Here is an 18,569-nt window from a genome sequence, read left to right on the forward strand (position 1 = left end):
CAGCGAAGAAATAAATTGCTGTTGTGGATTTCTTCATTGCAGATATGATAATCATTTATTTTCAGTGTCATCCAGGATCTGTCGAAACTTCTTGGTTTATCTTTTAAGCAAACATCTCCCAAATGTGTGCACGGCATTAAATTAATTAAAGTTAGGACGATAAGCAGCTCAGACTCAGACGGGCATGCCGGCAAATCGCTCAAAGGATATTTTAAAGATATTTTCCCTTATGTGTTATTCCTTCATTTTCAAGCTAAAAACACAGTTCTAGTCTAAGATTTGACCAAACGAGCCGGATAAGGCTCGATGACGTGCAGTGTCATGTAAAAAAGGTCAAAGACTTCCCTGAAACTCTCATTTCTCCATCCTGCCTGCCTCAGCAATGAAACTCCACCTGCACTAACCACTGATAGAAAAGGGAGAACAGTCTAATGTGTGTACAACACGGACACACGGGGGTTTCCTTCTGTGATGCTGGATTCTATCTGCTGCCTGAAGTCGGGGTTTGTGGTGGGGGAAGCCCTGTAACCAGTTACCACTGAGTCTGGTGACCACTTTAAATAGAACACATGTGTCTGGACACTTGATAATTTAATTCACAGAAAATGTAATCATAACACTCACACAGTGCTCACTGTAGATTTCTGCAAAGAGAACAGATATACACAACATAGTTATAATAAAGATATGAATGATACATGAAATAATAGCTGCCTAATTCATAATCAGCATTGAAAAGCTTGGAAATGAAGTAAAAGCAGCAGTGCTTAATCATAATAGTGCATAATCTTAATCATTATCAGTCTGATCTCAAGCACAACCGCGGAATGCATTTCCTCTTTCCTTCCAGTAAGCATGCAGCTTTCCATATCTGTGGCTGTTATGTACATGAACATATCTCAAATACCTGGCAGCTAATGGCGATCGGAACTAAGTCGATCTTTTTTTGACACGTTAGAAACAAATACAAGCAAGAAACACAAAAACAAACCTGGAATATCAGTATGCGCATTTATTTTAGGACCATTGAATGCACATATAGCACACCGGGGCGGTTATGTAGAGCCCGAAATATATCTGTGCAACATTCTTCGCTGACCTACTTTTATTAGCAATAACTATTCAGTAATAATAACTGACACATTTAAATAGAAACCTGGTTTTGCTCTCTCATCCATGCGGTGAAATAAAGACATAAATAAAGACATAAAATCCTTCCCAGCTTCTCTTAGAAATAACAGAGTGTCAGGTGCGGCTCCATCGCTCGCTGCAGGTTTTCTGGGAGGTGGGGGGGGCGGAGCGTAACGAGGAGATCTCCCTCCTCTTTAAAAAAATAAAAAGTGAGGCGCGCACAGGCTGTCCGTTCGCACTGGCAGAGAAATTATGATTCCGAGAAGAGCTGCTCCTGCGCTTCAGCAATTAAGACAACACTTCCACTGCGACTGATTCCACCAGAAATCTCCGAGCCTCGCTGAGTGCGGTCCCCGTCAACTATCTCCTACTCCGTAGCCTCCCTCGCTCTCTCCTGCCTTCTTCTTCTGCGCTGGATCTTTCGTGCCAGAAAATGTGCGTGGAGAGCGATGGATGCGAGATTGAAGGCTGCAGCAGCTCGGATGAGGTGCGCACGCTGTCGGGCAGCATGAGTCCCGGACTGAAATCCAACCCGGACCTTCACCCCTGCAGACCGGGGCAGAAATTCCGCGCCGCGCTGCTGAAATGCCGCTCACCGGCCGCCGCCGCCGGGATCCTCAGTTTTGGGAACGTCCTCAATTACATGGATAGATACACCGTAGCCGGTAAGACAGCTGCCTACTCTGTTTCGTTGAAATCACAGCATGTTTTTATCATTTATCTGACAGAAAGTAGAGCGCCGGTCTGTATTTCTCTGAAGTGATTGTGCGCTAATTGTCCGTGGGCTGCTCCACTCTCGCGGAGCGACCAGCCTTACCTTAGCGGAGACGGGCGGAACAATGGGCATGCCCGAGCGCAGTGGGCTATCTGTTAAGACCACAGTGCTGTGTTTCATTGCTATAGATTGGTCCCTGCCAGCGGTGATTAAATCAAACACGCCTTCTCTGTCACTCAACAAAGACTTGACCTAAACGGCTTTTCTCCCTCCTCGCGGTCTCTAGATTATTGAGGATCGATCAATTAAGGCGATCGGCTTTCCGTCCACGGGCCGAGCCCGCCCCAACAGGCTTACGCACCGAGCGCGACGTCGCTGATGTGTCAGAGCCATTTAACAGTGCCTGGGAGACAAGCAGGGAAGAGAGTGAGTGTGTGTCACTGCGAAGCATCGCTGGTTCTTGGAGAGATTTAGTCCAGCAGCTAATAGCCCGGGTCCAGCTCGAGGTGTGAGGCCGTGATGAGGCCATGTGCTGCTAATCCTGTTAGTCTGCGTGTCCGCAGCTCCTCACTGCTCTGAGCGGAGATCCAGAGCGCGTTTCATTAAAACGCAGCGCAGATGGAAATTAAGGCCGTAGTGATGTGAAACTGATAAGGAGCTTGATAAACTATTTGGCATATTAGACGTTAAAACAAAACGAGATATTTTAACTATGTTTTGTTAAAGCTTCTAAATAAAAGAAGTAATGATTCTGTATTTACTTTAAAGCTCGGTTTGAGTGTTACATCAGACCAGGTCACCATTTCTCCTCATGCCTGCTTTATCATCATAAAGCTGAATCTTTATAGCGTGCTGCTCGCTCAGGTGGCGGCACTGAATGGGTTAAATATAATGCTGCAGCACGAGAATAGAGGGAAGTGTGCTGAATGGGAGAGAAGGCTCTTCTGTGCGTAGAAGGCTTTTCCTGGTTAAAGGGCAGCTTTCTATTGCTGCTGACTACTTGATATGGTCACACATTAACCGTCCACCTGAAAATATTTGGGACACTTAACTTTTTTTTAACCCTATCATATCTAAAGCAGCTGGCAGCCCCTGGCACAGAGAAGGAGGGGCCAATTCAAACAGGACAGTGTGTATTCAGTCATCATCCCCAAGGCTTTAGGGCCAGTCTGTCAACTGTAGAGCCACAGAGCCTTGGGCGCCTGGCCGATCATCAAGACAGGATGGTTTTAGCCGCACAGCCTACAGCCACACCAAGAATGTATTGATGCACAGTGGCATATCTAATCTTAGCATCTTGGAGCACAAGCCAGTAAGAGCACAAAGAGCTCAAGAAGCCACATCCTCATCCCCTGTCATGGGTGACTCAGCACCCCCCTCTTACAAGATGAACCTCCTTATGTTTTGTTCAGAGGAAACCTTTTAATAAGGAGCTCCGGAGCGGTCCTATCTGTCTCTGTCATTTCCATCATGATCCCATGTCGGATATTGACAGTTTTCACATGCAGAGTCGGGGAAGAAAATCCTCTGCAAAGCCGAGGATCTCAGAGCGCTTGCTGTGCAAGTGGAGGAGTGAGTGGAGAGGGATGAGGAGAAAGTGGTAATAGGGAGGAAAGGGAATGATAGTGCTAGGGAGGGGTGGTGGATGCAGCATCTTTGGCTAACTCATGCTGGAGAGAGGCTGTGTTTAGAGCATGTGGGGGGGTGGGGGTGGGGTCCTTTCCCATCGTTTGCCACCTGAATGCTGCCGGACAGTTTTGCATTATGCGTGGGCAACATGTGAGTCAGACCCTCACACAGAATAAGGACCATGTGGCCCGACTGATACAGCATCAGCTAATCTGCCATTTTGCTCCTCTGTCTCTCTGCTGGAGTGTGAGCGATGCTGCAGTAGCAAAAGGAGGTGGAAGCAGCGCATCTGTTGGCAGCACAGCACATGGGGGGGGATTACATAGAGCTCTGTGATGTATCTAATAATTATCACTGGAGATGCCTGTTATTGGTAACGTTTATTCGATTTTATCTTACTAAAATAAAGTGTCAGCTCCGCTAGAGCAGGGCGATATGGCCAAAAATATTTATCACGATATATATTTGAAAATTTGCGATAACGATATAACTGACGATATAATTGATGCGAGACAAAATACAACTCCACAACATTACTAGCGCAAAAAGACAACCTTCCATTTATTTTCACTTAAACAAGAAGCTGGTTTTTATGTACATTAAAGCTTTATAAAAATGTAACAGTGCAAATGCAAATTCCTTGCTGAAAGTTTAACCAAAAGGCATTTCCAGTAGAAATGGGCTGACATATCCTGAGCATAACCATGTATAATATCCACTGAAGTTAAAAAGAGGTGCTTTGCAACATTAAACTGCAGTGTGCAGTACGTATTTTTCGGACCGTAAGGTGCACGGGATTATAAGGCACATTAAGCGAAACAAAGCAGTCAGATAAATCAAACTTTATTAAACTCATTCTTCTTGCTTCCTCCACTTCTGTACCATTGATTCATTAATGTTGAATTCTCTGGCAGCTGCTCTATTCCCATGTTGTTGCAGTATATTAATGACTAACCTCGTATTGTGGATGGATTATCTCAGTTGTTCTCCTGACTGAAGTTTGGTCCGTTTACAGCATCCTGCCATGCGATTGCATTTGTTTCTAACCATGAAGAACCTTCACGTTAACTTTTATAAGTGGAAAAGTGTTAGTGTTCGTCCTCCAGCTTCAGTTTATGCTATGCTAACATAGCTGTGTCGCTAGCGATCACGTAGCACATCATTATATAGCAGCTAGCCCAACTTCAGTAACCCTACAAACGTCACTGCTGTTTAGTTTCCTGTCTTCATTTATGTTGGAAGTGATAGCAGAGCTGTACGTTTGATTTTTTTCAGAAATCTCTCAGTCAGAACATGCTATATCATGCTTAGGTAACTAGCGAAACTAGCGAGCTAACTTCCGCTAGCTTCCTGCTAACTTCTAACTCCGTTAAATGTAATAACTTTTGTTTTCATGGATGCCTGGAAGTTAAACTTTATAGTTACACCTGGTAAAGCAGCAATGCTGATCGTTTTATTAAAGATGAAAGAATTTAGACAGTTTTTAACTCTAAGTGATGCTGCAGTGTTGTTTGACCTGAAGCATACGGAGTTTAGGACCCAGATTACTCCCAGATTTAAGAGCATCTTAGTCCGACAAATATGACAATAACGACGGCCGCTTGCATGTTCTGCAAAAAAATGTGCTTTGTTGTGTATCTGACGAACAAACACCAAACCAGTTCCACATCACTGAAGTTGCACCATTTTTACAAACCAATTCTGGTTCATCTGTTTCACTCAACAATCGGCCATGTGCGTATGAAAACAAAGGCACTGCGCATGCGCGTTTTACTCCCATTCTATGGCGATATTTCATTTTCCTATCGTTGCCTAACATTATACCGGTATTACCGTGAACGGTATAATATGGCCCAGCCCTAAGCTCCGCGAGCAAGTCCTTCTTTCCCATCATCCATCGGCTTCTTCTCCCTCCCTCTGTCTGCTTCTCTCCTGCTTCTTTTCCTCTTTCAAATCCCTTCAGTAGCAGGTACCCAAAGCTCATCCCAGCTCCCAGATCTTAGTGTCAATTAAGCAAGCACGAGCGCACTCTCACAGAGGAGCACACACACACACACACACACACACACACACACACACACACACACACACACACACTTTAGAAACGATTCTCTCCACCACTTCAAGAGGAGCTGAATGAGAGCAGAGAGTTGTAGAGGGAGGGGCTGCTCGCTGCAGAGGCAGCGGCGTGCAGGCAGCACTGAGCCAGAGCGATGCCGTCCCCCCGACCATCATCAAAAGGTCTTTGTACCAACACTGCTGTAGCGTGCGTTTGTGTGGATCACTAAAGCATTGTCACAGACACACAGGGTGACCGTTCGAGACACCGGGCGCTATTCTGATGTGCAACAATGATGGGAAAATTGCAGGCGGCACAGCAGCAGTGTCAGAGACGCTTTCTGTTAATCACTCGTGTACGAGATCGAACCACACACACACATAAACTCTGGGTTTGACTTATCCAAGATGATTGTAAGAACCACAGACGCAGAGAGACGTCAGCGTGTCTGTTCTTTTACACGAGGTTCTGGGTTTGATAGATTTAGTGCCAATATGTTTTACACAACACTTGAATGTTTAATGCCACCGCTTTGTGAGGAGGAACAGCTTGAGAACAAAGCAATTATATGAGACTCGAGCTGCTGCGCGTCGAAAGATCTCAGTGTGGGGCTGGAGTAACTGGAGAAGTGTCATACTGTCTGACTTAAATGACAGATTTCTGTGCTGCGACTGATTTTACACTAAATGTTCTGTAATGTGAGCAACCTATCCATGAACCCTTCAGCTTTTCCATCCTTTTAAGTGCTCTTGAAATGCTTTTTCAGCATTTTCAGCGTTGTAATGTGGTGCGTTTGGCTAAGGATCATCAAAGCGCTGCTTTCTCCAATTTCCACATTTCTGTATTGTGGAATAGGCAAACGTACAGAGATCTGGTTTTTGTCAGACACACTTACGGGCCAAGATCCAAGTGCAAACAGACCCCGAGGAGAGCACGATTAAGTTTCAGTGGGTGCTGAACAGAAGAAGGGTGTGAATGACAGCCTCAGGCTCTGTGCAGCGAGTCGGGCTTTCAGGCCGATGGTTCAGACCCGACCCGATGCGCTTCCTCACAAGCCTGCTGTTGTTTCCACGACTGGCTGTGATGCAGACCGGGAAGAAACTGGGAGTGACTGGGACATTCAGTGGTGTCCTGAGGAGGCCGATCCCTCACTTCTCACAGCATCTCAGAATACCACTGTGGAGGAAAACGAGTCCCGACGATACAAGATTGGAGTGGAGGCCGGTGCAGCTGGATGAGTTACGAGGCTCTGGCTGGGTCACTGGTAGTCTGGCCTTTGGAGGCAGTCATATAAACCCCAGCCACTTATATTCCATTTGCTTTTTAGAGCACATAAGAGCTTTGAGATTTACACAGCTACTCTATTTAATTGAATTTAATTTGAGGTGGCTTTGAAACCTTAAATCCTGGTGTTGGTCCCTGTGTAGTCCCTCAGCAGACAGTCCGAGCTCCTCGACAGCTTATCATAAAGACGGGATTAGGAGTTTTTTTTTTACTAAGAATATGAGGATATGTGAGGCAGACATGCAGCACTTTAAGTTATTTGCTTGCTAATTATTTAAGCTCTGATTTGTGTTATCTGTAGCAAGCCCCCCGTGTGCACGCAAAGGCACAGTTTGCACAGTAAAGACCACAACTTAATCTGTGCAGGACAGAAGTGTCGCAGAGCCACAGATTAAGATTCAAGTCAAGCTGTCATTTCAAGACTTCAAATCAGGGTTGCATCCCATTGGACAAGTGCGAGATCTGAGCCCGGAAACCTTTGGCATTTTGCATTTAGACACAGATGACCCTTTGGTAATAATCCTCTTAAGGCCGTCTCTTTGTTAGACAGTAAAAAAGACGGAGCGATCTATCCAGTCTGACTGGCCAGGCAGATTAATTCCTGTTAGCTTTGTCCAGCCCTCCTTATTAACACCGTCCACACGGGCCCGAGGCAGCACTCTGCATTCACCACTTCACTTTAAGCAGCGACAGGAAGAATGTTTCTATTTTCAACGACCTAAACTGCTCTTTCTGCTGAAAATGCAAGAAAGAGCTCCACTTCCAGTTTTACAGAGTCTGGAAAAGAAGGGAAGTGAACACAGTGTAGGTGTCTGTGTGTGTTAGAGAGATGTGAGAAAAAATTAATATTCTTAATATCAAAGTAGATAATGATGCAACCGTGCGCATTGTCGCTGTGACGTCTTTTTAAGCCTGTAGTAGAAACATGACACAGCAGATGTTCTCAGCAGCATGAAGCGCTGCAGCAGAAAATGTCAGGATAAGGAAGCATCGCCTCACTGTGCAGTTTGTGAGCCGCGTCTCAGTTTAGCTGTCGGTTGTCTCGCCCTGCACCCTGCACTCATCTCCCTATTTTCACCCTCTGTTGTTTTATAGCATCGCATTAAAGGTCGCCCAACAATAGCAGAAGCATTAAAGAGATGGAACGGCCTCTAGTAATTTACTTTATAGGGTTGCCGCATCTTTCTCGCCACGCTTTTTCCATCTGATCTTGAGCTGTTTCGAATTAGACAGAGCTGCACTGTAACAATTCGAATCTCTTTGAAACGAGGCTTCGTCATTTCTGCACATTTTTGACTGTAAGTCAAACTCCACCACAAAACCTGGACATAGTTTATTTCACTGTTGACAGCAAAATATTGATACTGTTCTACAGATGTTCAAGTAGGCGTCTTTAACAGCTACATGACTTCCTATACCGAGTGGACTTTTCCAGACTGGTTTCCCACAGATATCCCACTAATCTTTTTTTTTGCGTCTATATCCTAGCGTGCCATTCCCTGTGCTGTGAGAAAACAGTCTGTGTGTTCTTTAGGCTCCGATTTAGCCGACGTCTGTAATAGTAACCGATGGAATTAGACAGAACTTCCTCCTCGGCCTGTGGAGGCCCTTTCATGTGGCTATTCCAGATTTTACCATCAAGTAGAAAAACTTCCACCCCGTGACCCCCTGAACCCACTATTTCATGGTCTCTTTTGGGTAACTCTTTCACACCTCCTCTCCATAAAGCTGTTATTTTGGCATTAGCCCGACTCGACACCCTGCATCTGTCATCACAGCTATGAGGTCATTATGGATGTTGCATTCTGGAGAGGATATTTTTATGCAGTGTTGCCTATGTAGCAGAACCAGGGTTTAGAAATTGTGAGGGAGGTGGCATGAGGAAACGATACTGCATATGGTGAAAGGGACGGTGAATGTTGGCGCTCTAGAAACAACTGGAGGTTTTTTTCCTCCATGCTAGAGCACTAACAGGACGGCTGTATAGACAAATAAAAGTAGTAAATTAAGCAAAAACTAAATTAACCAGTTTTCAGTTTATTAACAGGTTACTTGCTACCTGAATGTTATAGCTCTTACCAGCCTAGCATGCTAGAGAGCATTAATAGCTTCATATAGCTAATTAGCGGTAGCAATGTGTGCAGAGGGCTAATTAGCATATCCTTACACATTTTGCTAACAGGATTTCTAAACTGATATTTTTTTAACCTGTATTTGCACCAATGCTTTTTACAGCAGCACAGAAGGTGCACCTAATTAAAAAATATAATATACACTAAGTTAATGATGTATTTCAACACAAAGCTTGGCTAACAAACTAGTAGCTTCATCACCATAGATAAGCCGCAGCTAGCTAGCTTCAATATTGCATTGTGCCTCTTTTTGTAATGTAATGTAAAGCACATGTAGCTGCTGTGGTGTCACCCATTTGTTTGTAAAGTTACATTTCGAAGCCTTGAGAGTTTTCACCATCAATGGACAGGAAAATATCCAAGTGAGAGCCAGTGAATATATCCTGAATAATTCTCTTTTATGAAATTTAGAATCAGCAAAATTTACAGAAATGGTCTGAATGTTTATTCAGTCTGACCTAAAATGACTGTGAACCATAAACTCATCAGCAAAGTGTTTACTCTGGTTAAGTCCCAGGGTCCTTTTCCCATACGTTTATATCACTGGAAATGTTTTTGCAACCACATTTATCGTGCACGATGGCTGTGAAAATGAATGCAGTTTTATTCCACTTTCACATTTTGTCTGCAATAACTATAGTGGTTGTAGCATGTTGAATTTTTGTTTTTCTGCCTTTCGGCCTTTATTGTACAGTGAAAAGCAGAAAGAACAGAGCAAAGTGGGAAGAAGGTGGGGAGAACAGGGTGCAGGAAATGGTGTGGGGTCAAGCTGTCGCAGCTCTTATAACGGGCTTAGTTTAGTTGGTACGACTGCAGACCAACGTAATCACTGACCGGAGGAACCCTTGTGTCCGATTGACTGCGAGTGTCACAAAGACGGAAACTGACCAATCTTTAACTTCGGCGTGACTTAGACTTGCTGAGATTGTAATTTTTCTAATAAAGGTGCCGCTTAACGTCACAACTGGAAAACAATTGCTGATCGCTAATTTGAGAAACGTTTATTAATGACGGTCTGGACTAACTCTGCTGCCACGAGTTCAACGCGTACAATGTTTTTAATAGGATCAACAATCTGGGGGACGATTTTACATACAGTTCATTTTTATCTCGACTTATCTTTAAACTTACAGTAGTTTGATGAGTCCACTGGTGAAAGCCAACAGTGCTTGCTGAAGTCTTCATGTAACCTCTGACATGTGAATCCAAGCTGTAGCCTGATGATTGCTGACCTCCCCTTTGTGTTTGTGGACACAGGGACCAAGAGGAGGTGGTTTCTTTGGTGTAAAGGGTTTGCTTTACGATTACAGCCCTGAGATAAACACATCATCTGCTACGTTCAGGGTTTTTTAGGAGGGAAAGAAAAAAATAAGACACCATGAGCAGAAATGTGAGCTTTCTCCCAGTTTGTGTTGCACTGTTTCCCAGCACTGAACCTCAGAGTTTAGATTGTGCCCCTCCTTTCCTGTGTCATTATCTGAGGAGATAGGAGTGTTTACCTGATGAAATGCTGAAATTTGTCTTCGTGCGCAGATGGACGGATTACAGGAAGGAGGGAGGAAAGATATGAGATGGGTTGCGTACTTATTTGAGATGCTGTCAGAAAACAGTTCGTCCCTGTATGAATTGCTTTCCTCACCCCGTGCATTCCCCGTCTCGGGAATAGCAGGCTTACGGTCGAGCTGCTGAAATTCAAATGTTTAATACATAAAAATACAAAAAAACACATAGAACCAATGTTTTTTTTGAAAGTTCGTCAGATGACCGACCTTTTCACCGCTAGCTTCACGTTTCCCTTTCCTTCAGAAATAACAGCACGAAGGGAGAGAAGCACAGCAGCACAAACCAAGCAAAGTGTTTGTGTTGTGAAGGTCATATTCAACCGTTCCCCTGGGATCGGTGCTTTGGCTGAGGCCGGCGAAACATGCAGTGAAGGAATGGAAATAGAAGTCATCGCAGTCCGTTTGGTGTCACTGGAAAATGACGCTCACAGATGATGGGCATTGATCAACAGAACAAAAGGAATCTGTTAGAAGTGATGAAACTGCGCCGTGACACGCCGACATTGGATTTTCTCTCACACATTAACATGTTGCTGTTCAGACGACTGGAGTCTAATATTGACCTGCTCGCTGTGAAAGCAGACCTACAGTAATATTAGCTCGTAGCTCCTGGAAGCTCCCACAGCTGCTACGACTTTGACTGTTTATTTAGCAGCACATTTAAAAAAGGCTTCTTTCATGAACATGAGACTAAATGGTAAAAGCATTATGCAGTTTTTAGCACGTCGTGTGTGTGTGTGTGTTGCCTCACATGTTTTTTGTTTTGTGGATGTGTGTCATGTGTCAGGCCTGGATGAGATTGCAGCAGATTTTTCATTACTGCGTTTATGGGGGGAACTGTTCTGGAATAAGGGTGCTCACCTCTGTCAAAGTTTGAGATGTTTCCGTTGATTCCCGGGGTCAGAGGTGGGCTCGCTAACAGCGCCGAGTGTTTCTTTTCTACATTAGGATCAAGTTCCTTTGAGTTTTGAGCTCCAAGACAACAAAACATACGCGCACATGCAGATATTAACGTGAACATCGGGCCATCGTCACGTTGTTTCCTATTCGGCTCTGAAAGCTTCTGAGGACACTGGGTGACGAGACAATGACAGGTTTAGATGTTTGACTCTGGAGTGGTTGGTTACAGCTCGCTGGCCTGGTTGGAGTACGACAGCATCCTTTTGTTCTCTGGGTAAATGTTTAGCGGTCCACTTATAAATACATCACACCTCTTAAAAATGTTGAATTCGTGTATTTCTGTCTTGCTAAGAGCAGGTCGTTGTGACATAAATGCAGTGGAGCTTTCTTTTAAACAAGAAGGTTTCGTTTTGAAAAGGCTGTTCCAGGAGCTTGTTAATGAAAGTAGCTGCACTGCAAAGCTTTACGTGCATATTTCTTAGTATAGTTTATTGACAGGTAACTGTGCATGGCCCGAGGCTGCTGTGCGGTAGGTATGTGGGCTGTTCTTTAACGAAACAGGCCTGGTATGTGGATGTAGTTTGAAAGGAACGGGTTCCTTGAGGTGTTTTCCCACGCCGAGAAGAATTCAGACTCACCTTGTGTTTGACAAATTAGGCAGAAAGTTCAGCTTTGTCATATTCTTAATTTACTGACATGAATATTGTCAAAATACAGTCCACTGGAAACCAGCAAGCAAGATTCAAAGACATGTTTGGGTTTCTGTCAGGGTGTGAAACAGCAGAGGACATAATGAAAGATGGATGCCACGTTCTCAGCTAAACTGGGACGAGTTGATGAGTTGCTGTGTGACACTGGTAGGATTGGTTTGGAGTGGTGGGTGCAGAGAGGCAGAGAGGTCGCCTCGACCGAGTCGCAGTAAAAAGGCTGTTGTGTGTCTGATTGGTTTTCCCTCTGGGAGTTAATGAGATGTTGGGAATTCAGCCGGAGGCGCTGTAGCATCACTGAGAGTGCAGCACGTTACCGTAAAGCACATTCTCATTGAAGTGGGCGAGAGTGGCACACCTGTTAGCTTTAGCCCAAATGGAGCAGTTATCTGACTGATGTTGGGCAGAAACTCCAAAGCTTCCTGTTTCATCAGTCATACTGAACCTCAGCTGAGCGGCCGTGAAACTAAACTGCATGTCGTAGATATGATGCATCTGAGCGAGAAACCTGAGATCCATTTAGTCGTCATTACTGCTGATGAGAGGTTTCTACTGAAATAAGAGTCTGTACTTTGGATTTATTCCTCTCACTTTCAGGGCAGCGTACTCATTTTCAACACAAATGTGATCTTTTGTTAAATCACCGCTCACTTTAAATTGATTGATTTATTACAGATTTTTACCAGCCTGCTAAAAAATCATGACAGCCTTTTTGTTTCTGAATTAAATCCCAAATGGTGCTTTGAGTGTCACACATATGGGATCAGCTGTGCCGGGCTGGCCCTTAATTCTCCATTTTGTGAAGCTGAGCGCTGTGATCACTGAGAGAAGATAGCCACGCTGCGCTGATCTGATGCTAAATGGAGCTGAAAATACAAAATTTAGCCAGTTTTCTTCTCTTCTAGCTGTAGGTCACTTTGGAGTGGACCCACTGCTTAAGAAATAAAAGCAGCCAGCCCACAGTCATCTGATTGTTATGCGCCAGCGCTCACTCTGGGGTTAAACAAAGGGAGAGTCAGAATAAGCAGATGACTCAAATGACTCTCTTCTTCTGTTCTTTAAGTATTGATATCAGGATCATTTTAGAGGTTGTGTTTCACGTTCCAGTAATTAAAAACGCTTTGTGTAAAAGGACGTCATGAAGTAAGCCTCTGCAACAAAGACAGACAGAGACCAGAAGAGTAAAAATGAAATCTCATTAAAAACACTGCACAACGATTTTAATCCAAACTCCTCACTGTTATGTAAAGCAGTGGGGTTACTGACAGGACACATGTGCTTATGCACACGCTGAGGCTCACAGATGTGCAGGCTAATGCTAAAAGAACAATGCACCTTTGGGTGTTTTGCTACTGTTTCATAAAGTGCATTCACATAACCACACATTTGCATAACAGAGTAAACCCAGCAGGTAAAAGGGGCGTGTGCTGTTTGGGATTCACTTCTTTAGTTGTTGAAGGAATGGCAAAGCTTTGTCGATATGATGTCAGCAGCCTGACATGCGGTATGTAGCGCTGCTTGGTGAATATTAGCTTTTCCTGCTTCTAAACCTGCTGGCATTATTGTATAAATTCTTGTAAAGGGGATTTGCTTGTTCCACTTCTGTGTGTGAATATTGAAGACAGCTTCCGATTTTGCTGTGTAGACACATGGAAAGTTGGAGGCAAGGACATCAGACCCAAACATGAACTCAGGACCATGATTAAGGGAAGATGGAGGGTTGCAAAGCTGCTTGCAGACCCACATCTTGCTTGAAGTACTGGTATACTCAGGACCTTCGTGGGGTTCTCTATAAATTCAGCCTCCAGATGTTTCCTGTGCATCTCACTGCTTTTGCTGTCAAATCCAACACAGTCTGGGCTCTATTAATGATCTCAGGCCAGCGTTGCTCCTCAAATATCCACATAGATCCCTGTTCAAGGCTCAGCTGCTGCCCAGTATTCCTGAGAGAGCGCTGGTGCAGCTCATGGAGGTCCCCCGGCAGTCTTACAGTCTCATTTAATCTCAAATACCTCTGCTTCGCTTCACTGCATCTCTTCCCAATACAACAAATGCATCATCTCATACAAACAAGTGGTCTGGCCTCTGGATGTATTATTGATGAGCTATATGTTTATCCTGCTTCCCTGATGCTTTGCTGTGCGTCCTCTCCACTGCCATCAAATATTTAGCACGTACCGGCTGGGACTAATGCACCGCAACCCTTCAGCTGAATTCAAGCTTTTGATTAGTGACGGAAAATTCGGAGGAAAAAAATCTTTATTAATCAAAGTGGTAAAGCTGGCGAGCCTGCAGGAGTTTAATTTGATTTCCCCCAGTTTGGCCCCAGTTTGGCTGGCACAGAGTGAAAGCTGTCTCGGATGTGACAGTGGAAGGAGGTCTGTTCATCTTTGTGCAAACATTCATCATTAAAAAATTATATGTTTGATTTTCGTCATGCGTGTATGACAAGGATTCAGAGGTTATCGTGCTGTGAGGGGAAAATGATGTGAATTATGGCAGCTCTTACAGTGTACAATGGTAGCATCAGCTGCGTTATCTCCTTCACTTATGAAAAGATAAAGTGTAGAATCATTTCATGACGATCAGCTGCTAGCGTGGCAGGAAACGTCGACACTCTTTGACGTTTCCTTCTTTGTCTCAGTGAACGATTAGGCTGCGTACGCTGTCTTTGTGAACACACTGCATCCACAGAGCCATTTCATTATGCACAGTGTGCATTAATTGCATTTAGTGTACATGTAGCTGTGTTCTGTATTGGACTTTTGCTGGTGCACTGCCACAACCAGTAATCAGTGGAATAGAAATGAGCAGCAGGATGTAAATTTCACTGCCATCATCACATTGGTGGTGTAAACACTGCTCCATACAGACACTGCTCATCAAAATCCGACTTTCTCGCACAGCGTGCAGCACATGTGACTTTGGTTTACATTTCGTGCTCGACTTGCTGCCGCGGGAAGCGCGAGTGTGTAGCGTGCACTCGCACACTCTCTGTCGATTTTATTGGGGAATCCTCTGAAGCTTCCCGTGCAGCTCTATAGACGGTTTCCCAGACATCTGCATCACGTTTCCTCTCTGTGTGGCAGGCAAAGGAAGTGGAATGGAAAAACTGCTCCCCCGCCCAGTGCGGCCACATGGCGAGGGAGGAGAGCAGTCGGTCAGGAGCCCGCCGGCCACAGTCGGGCATATTTGTGGTCAGCTTTCTCCTCTGCAGCAGTCTGAGCCGCTCTGCATCTTGGCCTACCTCTGCGCTCTGCTGCTGTCTCCCAGGCTGTTTCTTCTGAGTCTCTCTGTCTCACACGCTCAAATCCAACATTTGGTTACAAGAGGAGCCAGAAAACAGACATTTTGTCCTCACTCGTCGCTGTTCTCCTTCCCAGACTATTTATACTGATTGGGGGGGGGGGGGGGGGGGGGGGGGGGGTGACACATGAAAAGGAATCACCCTCTTTGCAGGAACGCAGTAGAAGGATGGGCCACATCAGCAGAGCGGTTCACACGCCGGCCACAGTCAACGACTTCCATCCACTGGCTCCTTCTCACTCAGGCTTACTCACAGTGAAACCAGGGGAAAGGGGAACACACACATTTATAATAAACAAAGGAAACATATGCTTTACCAACCAACCCAGTCCTGACTGATCTGATGTAGCCGCCATCTTTCTCTGCTCCTTATAACTCTGAGTTTCCCTCTCTGCTGTTAAATTGGACTCTCGGCCTAGTTTCTCTGACCATAAATAGAAGCAGGAGGGCTGCAGGTCTACAACTCTCTGTAGGGTATGAAGTAAATTTGTGTATGGCTGTGCTGGGTGTGGTGTGTGTCGGTGTGGGTGTGTGCTTCACTTAAGGTGTATTTGTGAGTGTGTGGTGGTCCCAGCGGAGAGGTGCTGGCAGTCTGCGTCACTGCACAAGAGCTGGCTGGCTTTGCAAAAACAACATGCCGTATACTCATTTAAACACTCGTTATTGGCGCTGCGGGCTCGCCTCCGCTTTAAAAAACAAACTGATGCATTATCAATATGTTCTCTTGGATTCGTGATGATTTGTGATGCTTATTTTCCTCGACGTAGAAATTCTGGTCCTTCCTGTACGCTAACGATCTTCTGGTGTCCTTAAAAAGACTGGAAGAAAACTTCTTTTCACATCGGAGCGATCATTCACCATTCATGGCTTTGAATGCCCCATTTGTGGAACGTTAACGTTCTACCAATTTGAGTCATTTCTTCTCGAGCTGAAAAAAGTGTCCATAAAGGCAGACTTTATGAGTGTCAGCCGCACACTGTAGCCGACTCTGTGTCAGCTTTAACTGCGCCGTGCAGCCAAATACAGTTCAGCATCAAAAACAGACTCATAAATGTGGTTCTGGATTATCATGAAACAGGTCAGACTTTCTGCTTTCTGTTTGATACACTTTCTTTTTTTCTTTTAAAGCTGAACAAAGCACACTTAAAGGAGTGTGCAGTATAGAAGGAAGGGAGTGTCTTGCCTGGTAGCCGTGAATGTGCATTGCTGCGTAAGTGCTGTTACCTTAAATGATGGACGCCTGGAATGCCCACATTCCTCGGATGTTTCTCCTTCAGTCTTCAGACGCCGATCAGCGCCTCTGTAGGGGTTCATCTGCAAGACACTGGCAACGGCAGCAGCGATGTCATAAGAAATACGTCGTTACATAAGGATGAAGATGCAACGAGGATCAGTTTTGCAAGAAAAAGAAAAAGTAGGTTGGACACTGGAAGCCAAGTTCCTTTGAGGTATCTTGACCTTTATCTCGTTGAGCCGCCGTACAGCATTGCCATGGCAACTAAACTGGGTGCTGCCAGCTCGGGCGAGGGTTGTAATTCCTCAGCATCAGCCCCATCCCCGAGTGCCTCGGTGTTTTAGTCTGCACAAGCAGAGCTCGCACAGCAAAGACTCACGGTTGAGTAAGAAATACTAAGACCGATAAAGATGAAATGTTTCGGGAGTGCAGAAAAGGACAGAGTTTGATTGGCTCCGTGGAAGAGAGGAGATACCCGCTGCACAAACACAGAGCTCCCGGCTGTCTGTAATCCCTCACAGTTTAGCAGTTCATTACACAGCTCATTGCACTTGCATCTCACACTCTTGCTTTAATCTGACTTCCACCTTGTATCTGAATGCAGGATGCTGAGTGTATCAAATGAACTTCTCAGGCTTTTCATACGTTTTGAATGCAGAGCTCGACTTTATGACACATTCTCAGCTCTGTTAATCTGAAATAGCTTTTAGCTAACTCTACCTTCATTAATTGTGTGGCAATTGTGTGGTAAGTGTAGACGGGTGTGGCTCTGACTATCGCAGTCTCTGTCCAGGAGGGACGCTCCACCATCTGCTGTAGGAATCCCCCTCTCAGCAGGCTTTGTGTATATGTGTGAGTGTGTGTGTGTGTGTGTGCGCACATCTTTGGGGCTAATTACAGTGCAGCTGCAGTTGTACAGTACACTGTTGAACAATTTTGTCGCTGTTTGACAGGCTTGGCAGGAGGCAGATTTGACCCATCTGCTGAGGGCATGTAAGACAACACAGTGTTTTTGTTTCTGCTTTTATTTTAGTTTGAATTTGGGGAATAATGAGAATTTGTCTCAACTGTTGGTTTCACTGAAACCAGGTGATAAGCAGCATATCAGCAGCTTGAAGTCAGGTGATTATGAAAGAGAAAGAATTTAAAAAGCTGTGTGTGTGTGTGTGTGTGTCTGTGTGTGTGTGTGTGTGTGTGTGTGTGTGAGTGTGCTAACAGGAATGCTTCCTGCAGTGTGAGAGTGCACGCAGGTGGTTTGACTCAGCTGAGAGGAATCTGATGTTTGCTTGCAGTCACGGTCCACCTGCACCTGCCCCTGCGTCGCACCACCTTTGCAACCTGCGCTCTTTCTTTGTTGACAAACAGAGTCAGTGGCGGCGCAGAGGATAGCCACAGAATCAGCTACGTCCATGTGCTGTTTTTGCCTGCTTGGCTCGATCGTACTCATTATCCTCCAGAGTGAAGCGAGAGGCGGCGGCTGGATATTATACAGCGGCCGTTTCTGAGCGTTACAAAAGCCCGTACAGAGGTCAGGCTCTGCTAGGTGATACTGGGCTCACACGCGGGCAGCACACAGATCAGAGGGAGCCAGCTTCTTAAAATGTGAGTCATGCTGCTGTTGCATTTTCATGAGCCGTGTTGCAATCCCCTGGACCGGCCCGCCAGCCTCACAGAGTCAGCCAGCACCACCAAGCACATCACGTTTCGTCTGGACTGCAGAGATGTTCTTTTATTCTCGGTTAGAAATGACGACTTTAAAGCTGTTGTTCTCAGGACGAGCAGAATCATTTGTGCTTTCTTGTTTACCAGTGCTTAAAATTACACAGTAGACATAAAGGCATTTCTTTTAATCTAATTTATCACCATCTGACCTTCTTCATCTTGATCCTTTGATGTTTACGATGTGTTTA

The 18,569-nt window shown here is 45.0% G+C and overlaps 1 protein-coding gene across 2 annotated transcripts in view; it reads left to right on the forward strand.

Moving 5' to 3' along the window:
• The first annotated feature begins 791 nt into the window (after nucleotides 1–791).
• The window catches only part of spns2 (SPNS lysolipid transporter 2, sphingosine-1-phosphate), a 61,379-nt gene continuing 43,601 nt past the window's right edge, over nucleotides 792–18,569 (forward strand). The window contains exon 1 of one of the 2 annotated variants that reach the window (XM_082548836.1): nucleotides 792–1,796. In XM_082548836.1, coding sequence (XP_082404962.1) covers nucleotides 1,565–1,796 — 232 coding nt within the window. In that variant the 5' untranslated portion in view covers nucleotides 792–1,564. The remainder of the gene's footprint in view (nucleotides 1,797–18,569) is intronic. The other variant, XM_082548837.1, reaches the window with a different exon arrangement.

The sequence above is a fragment of the Aulonocara stuartgranti genome (assembly GCF_965226115.1).
Source record: "Aulonocara stuartgranti genome assembly, chromosome: 10".
NCBI lineage: Eukaryota > Metazoa > Chordata > Actinopteri > Cichliformes > Cichlidae > Aulonocara > Aulonocara stuartgranti.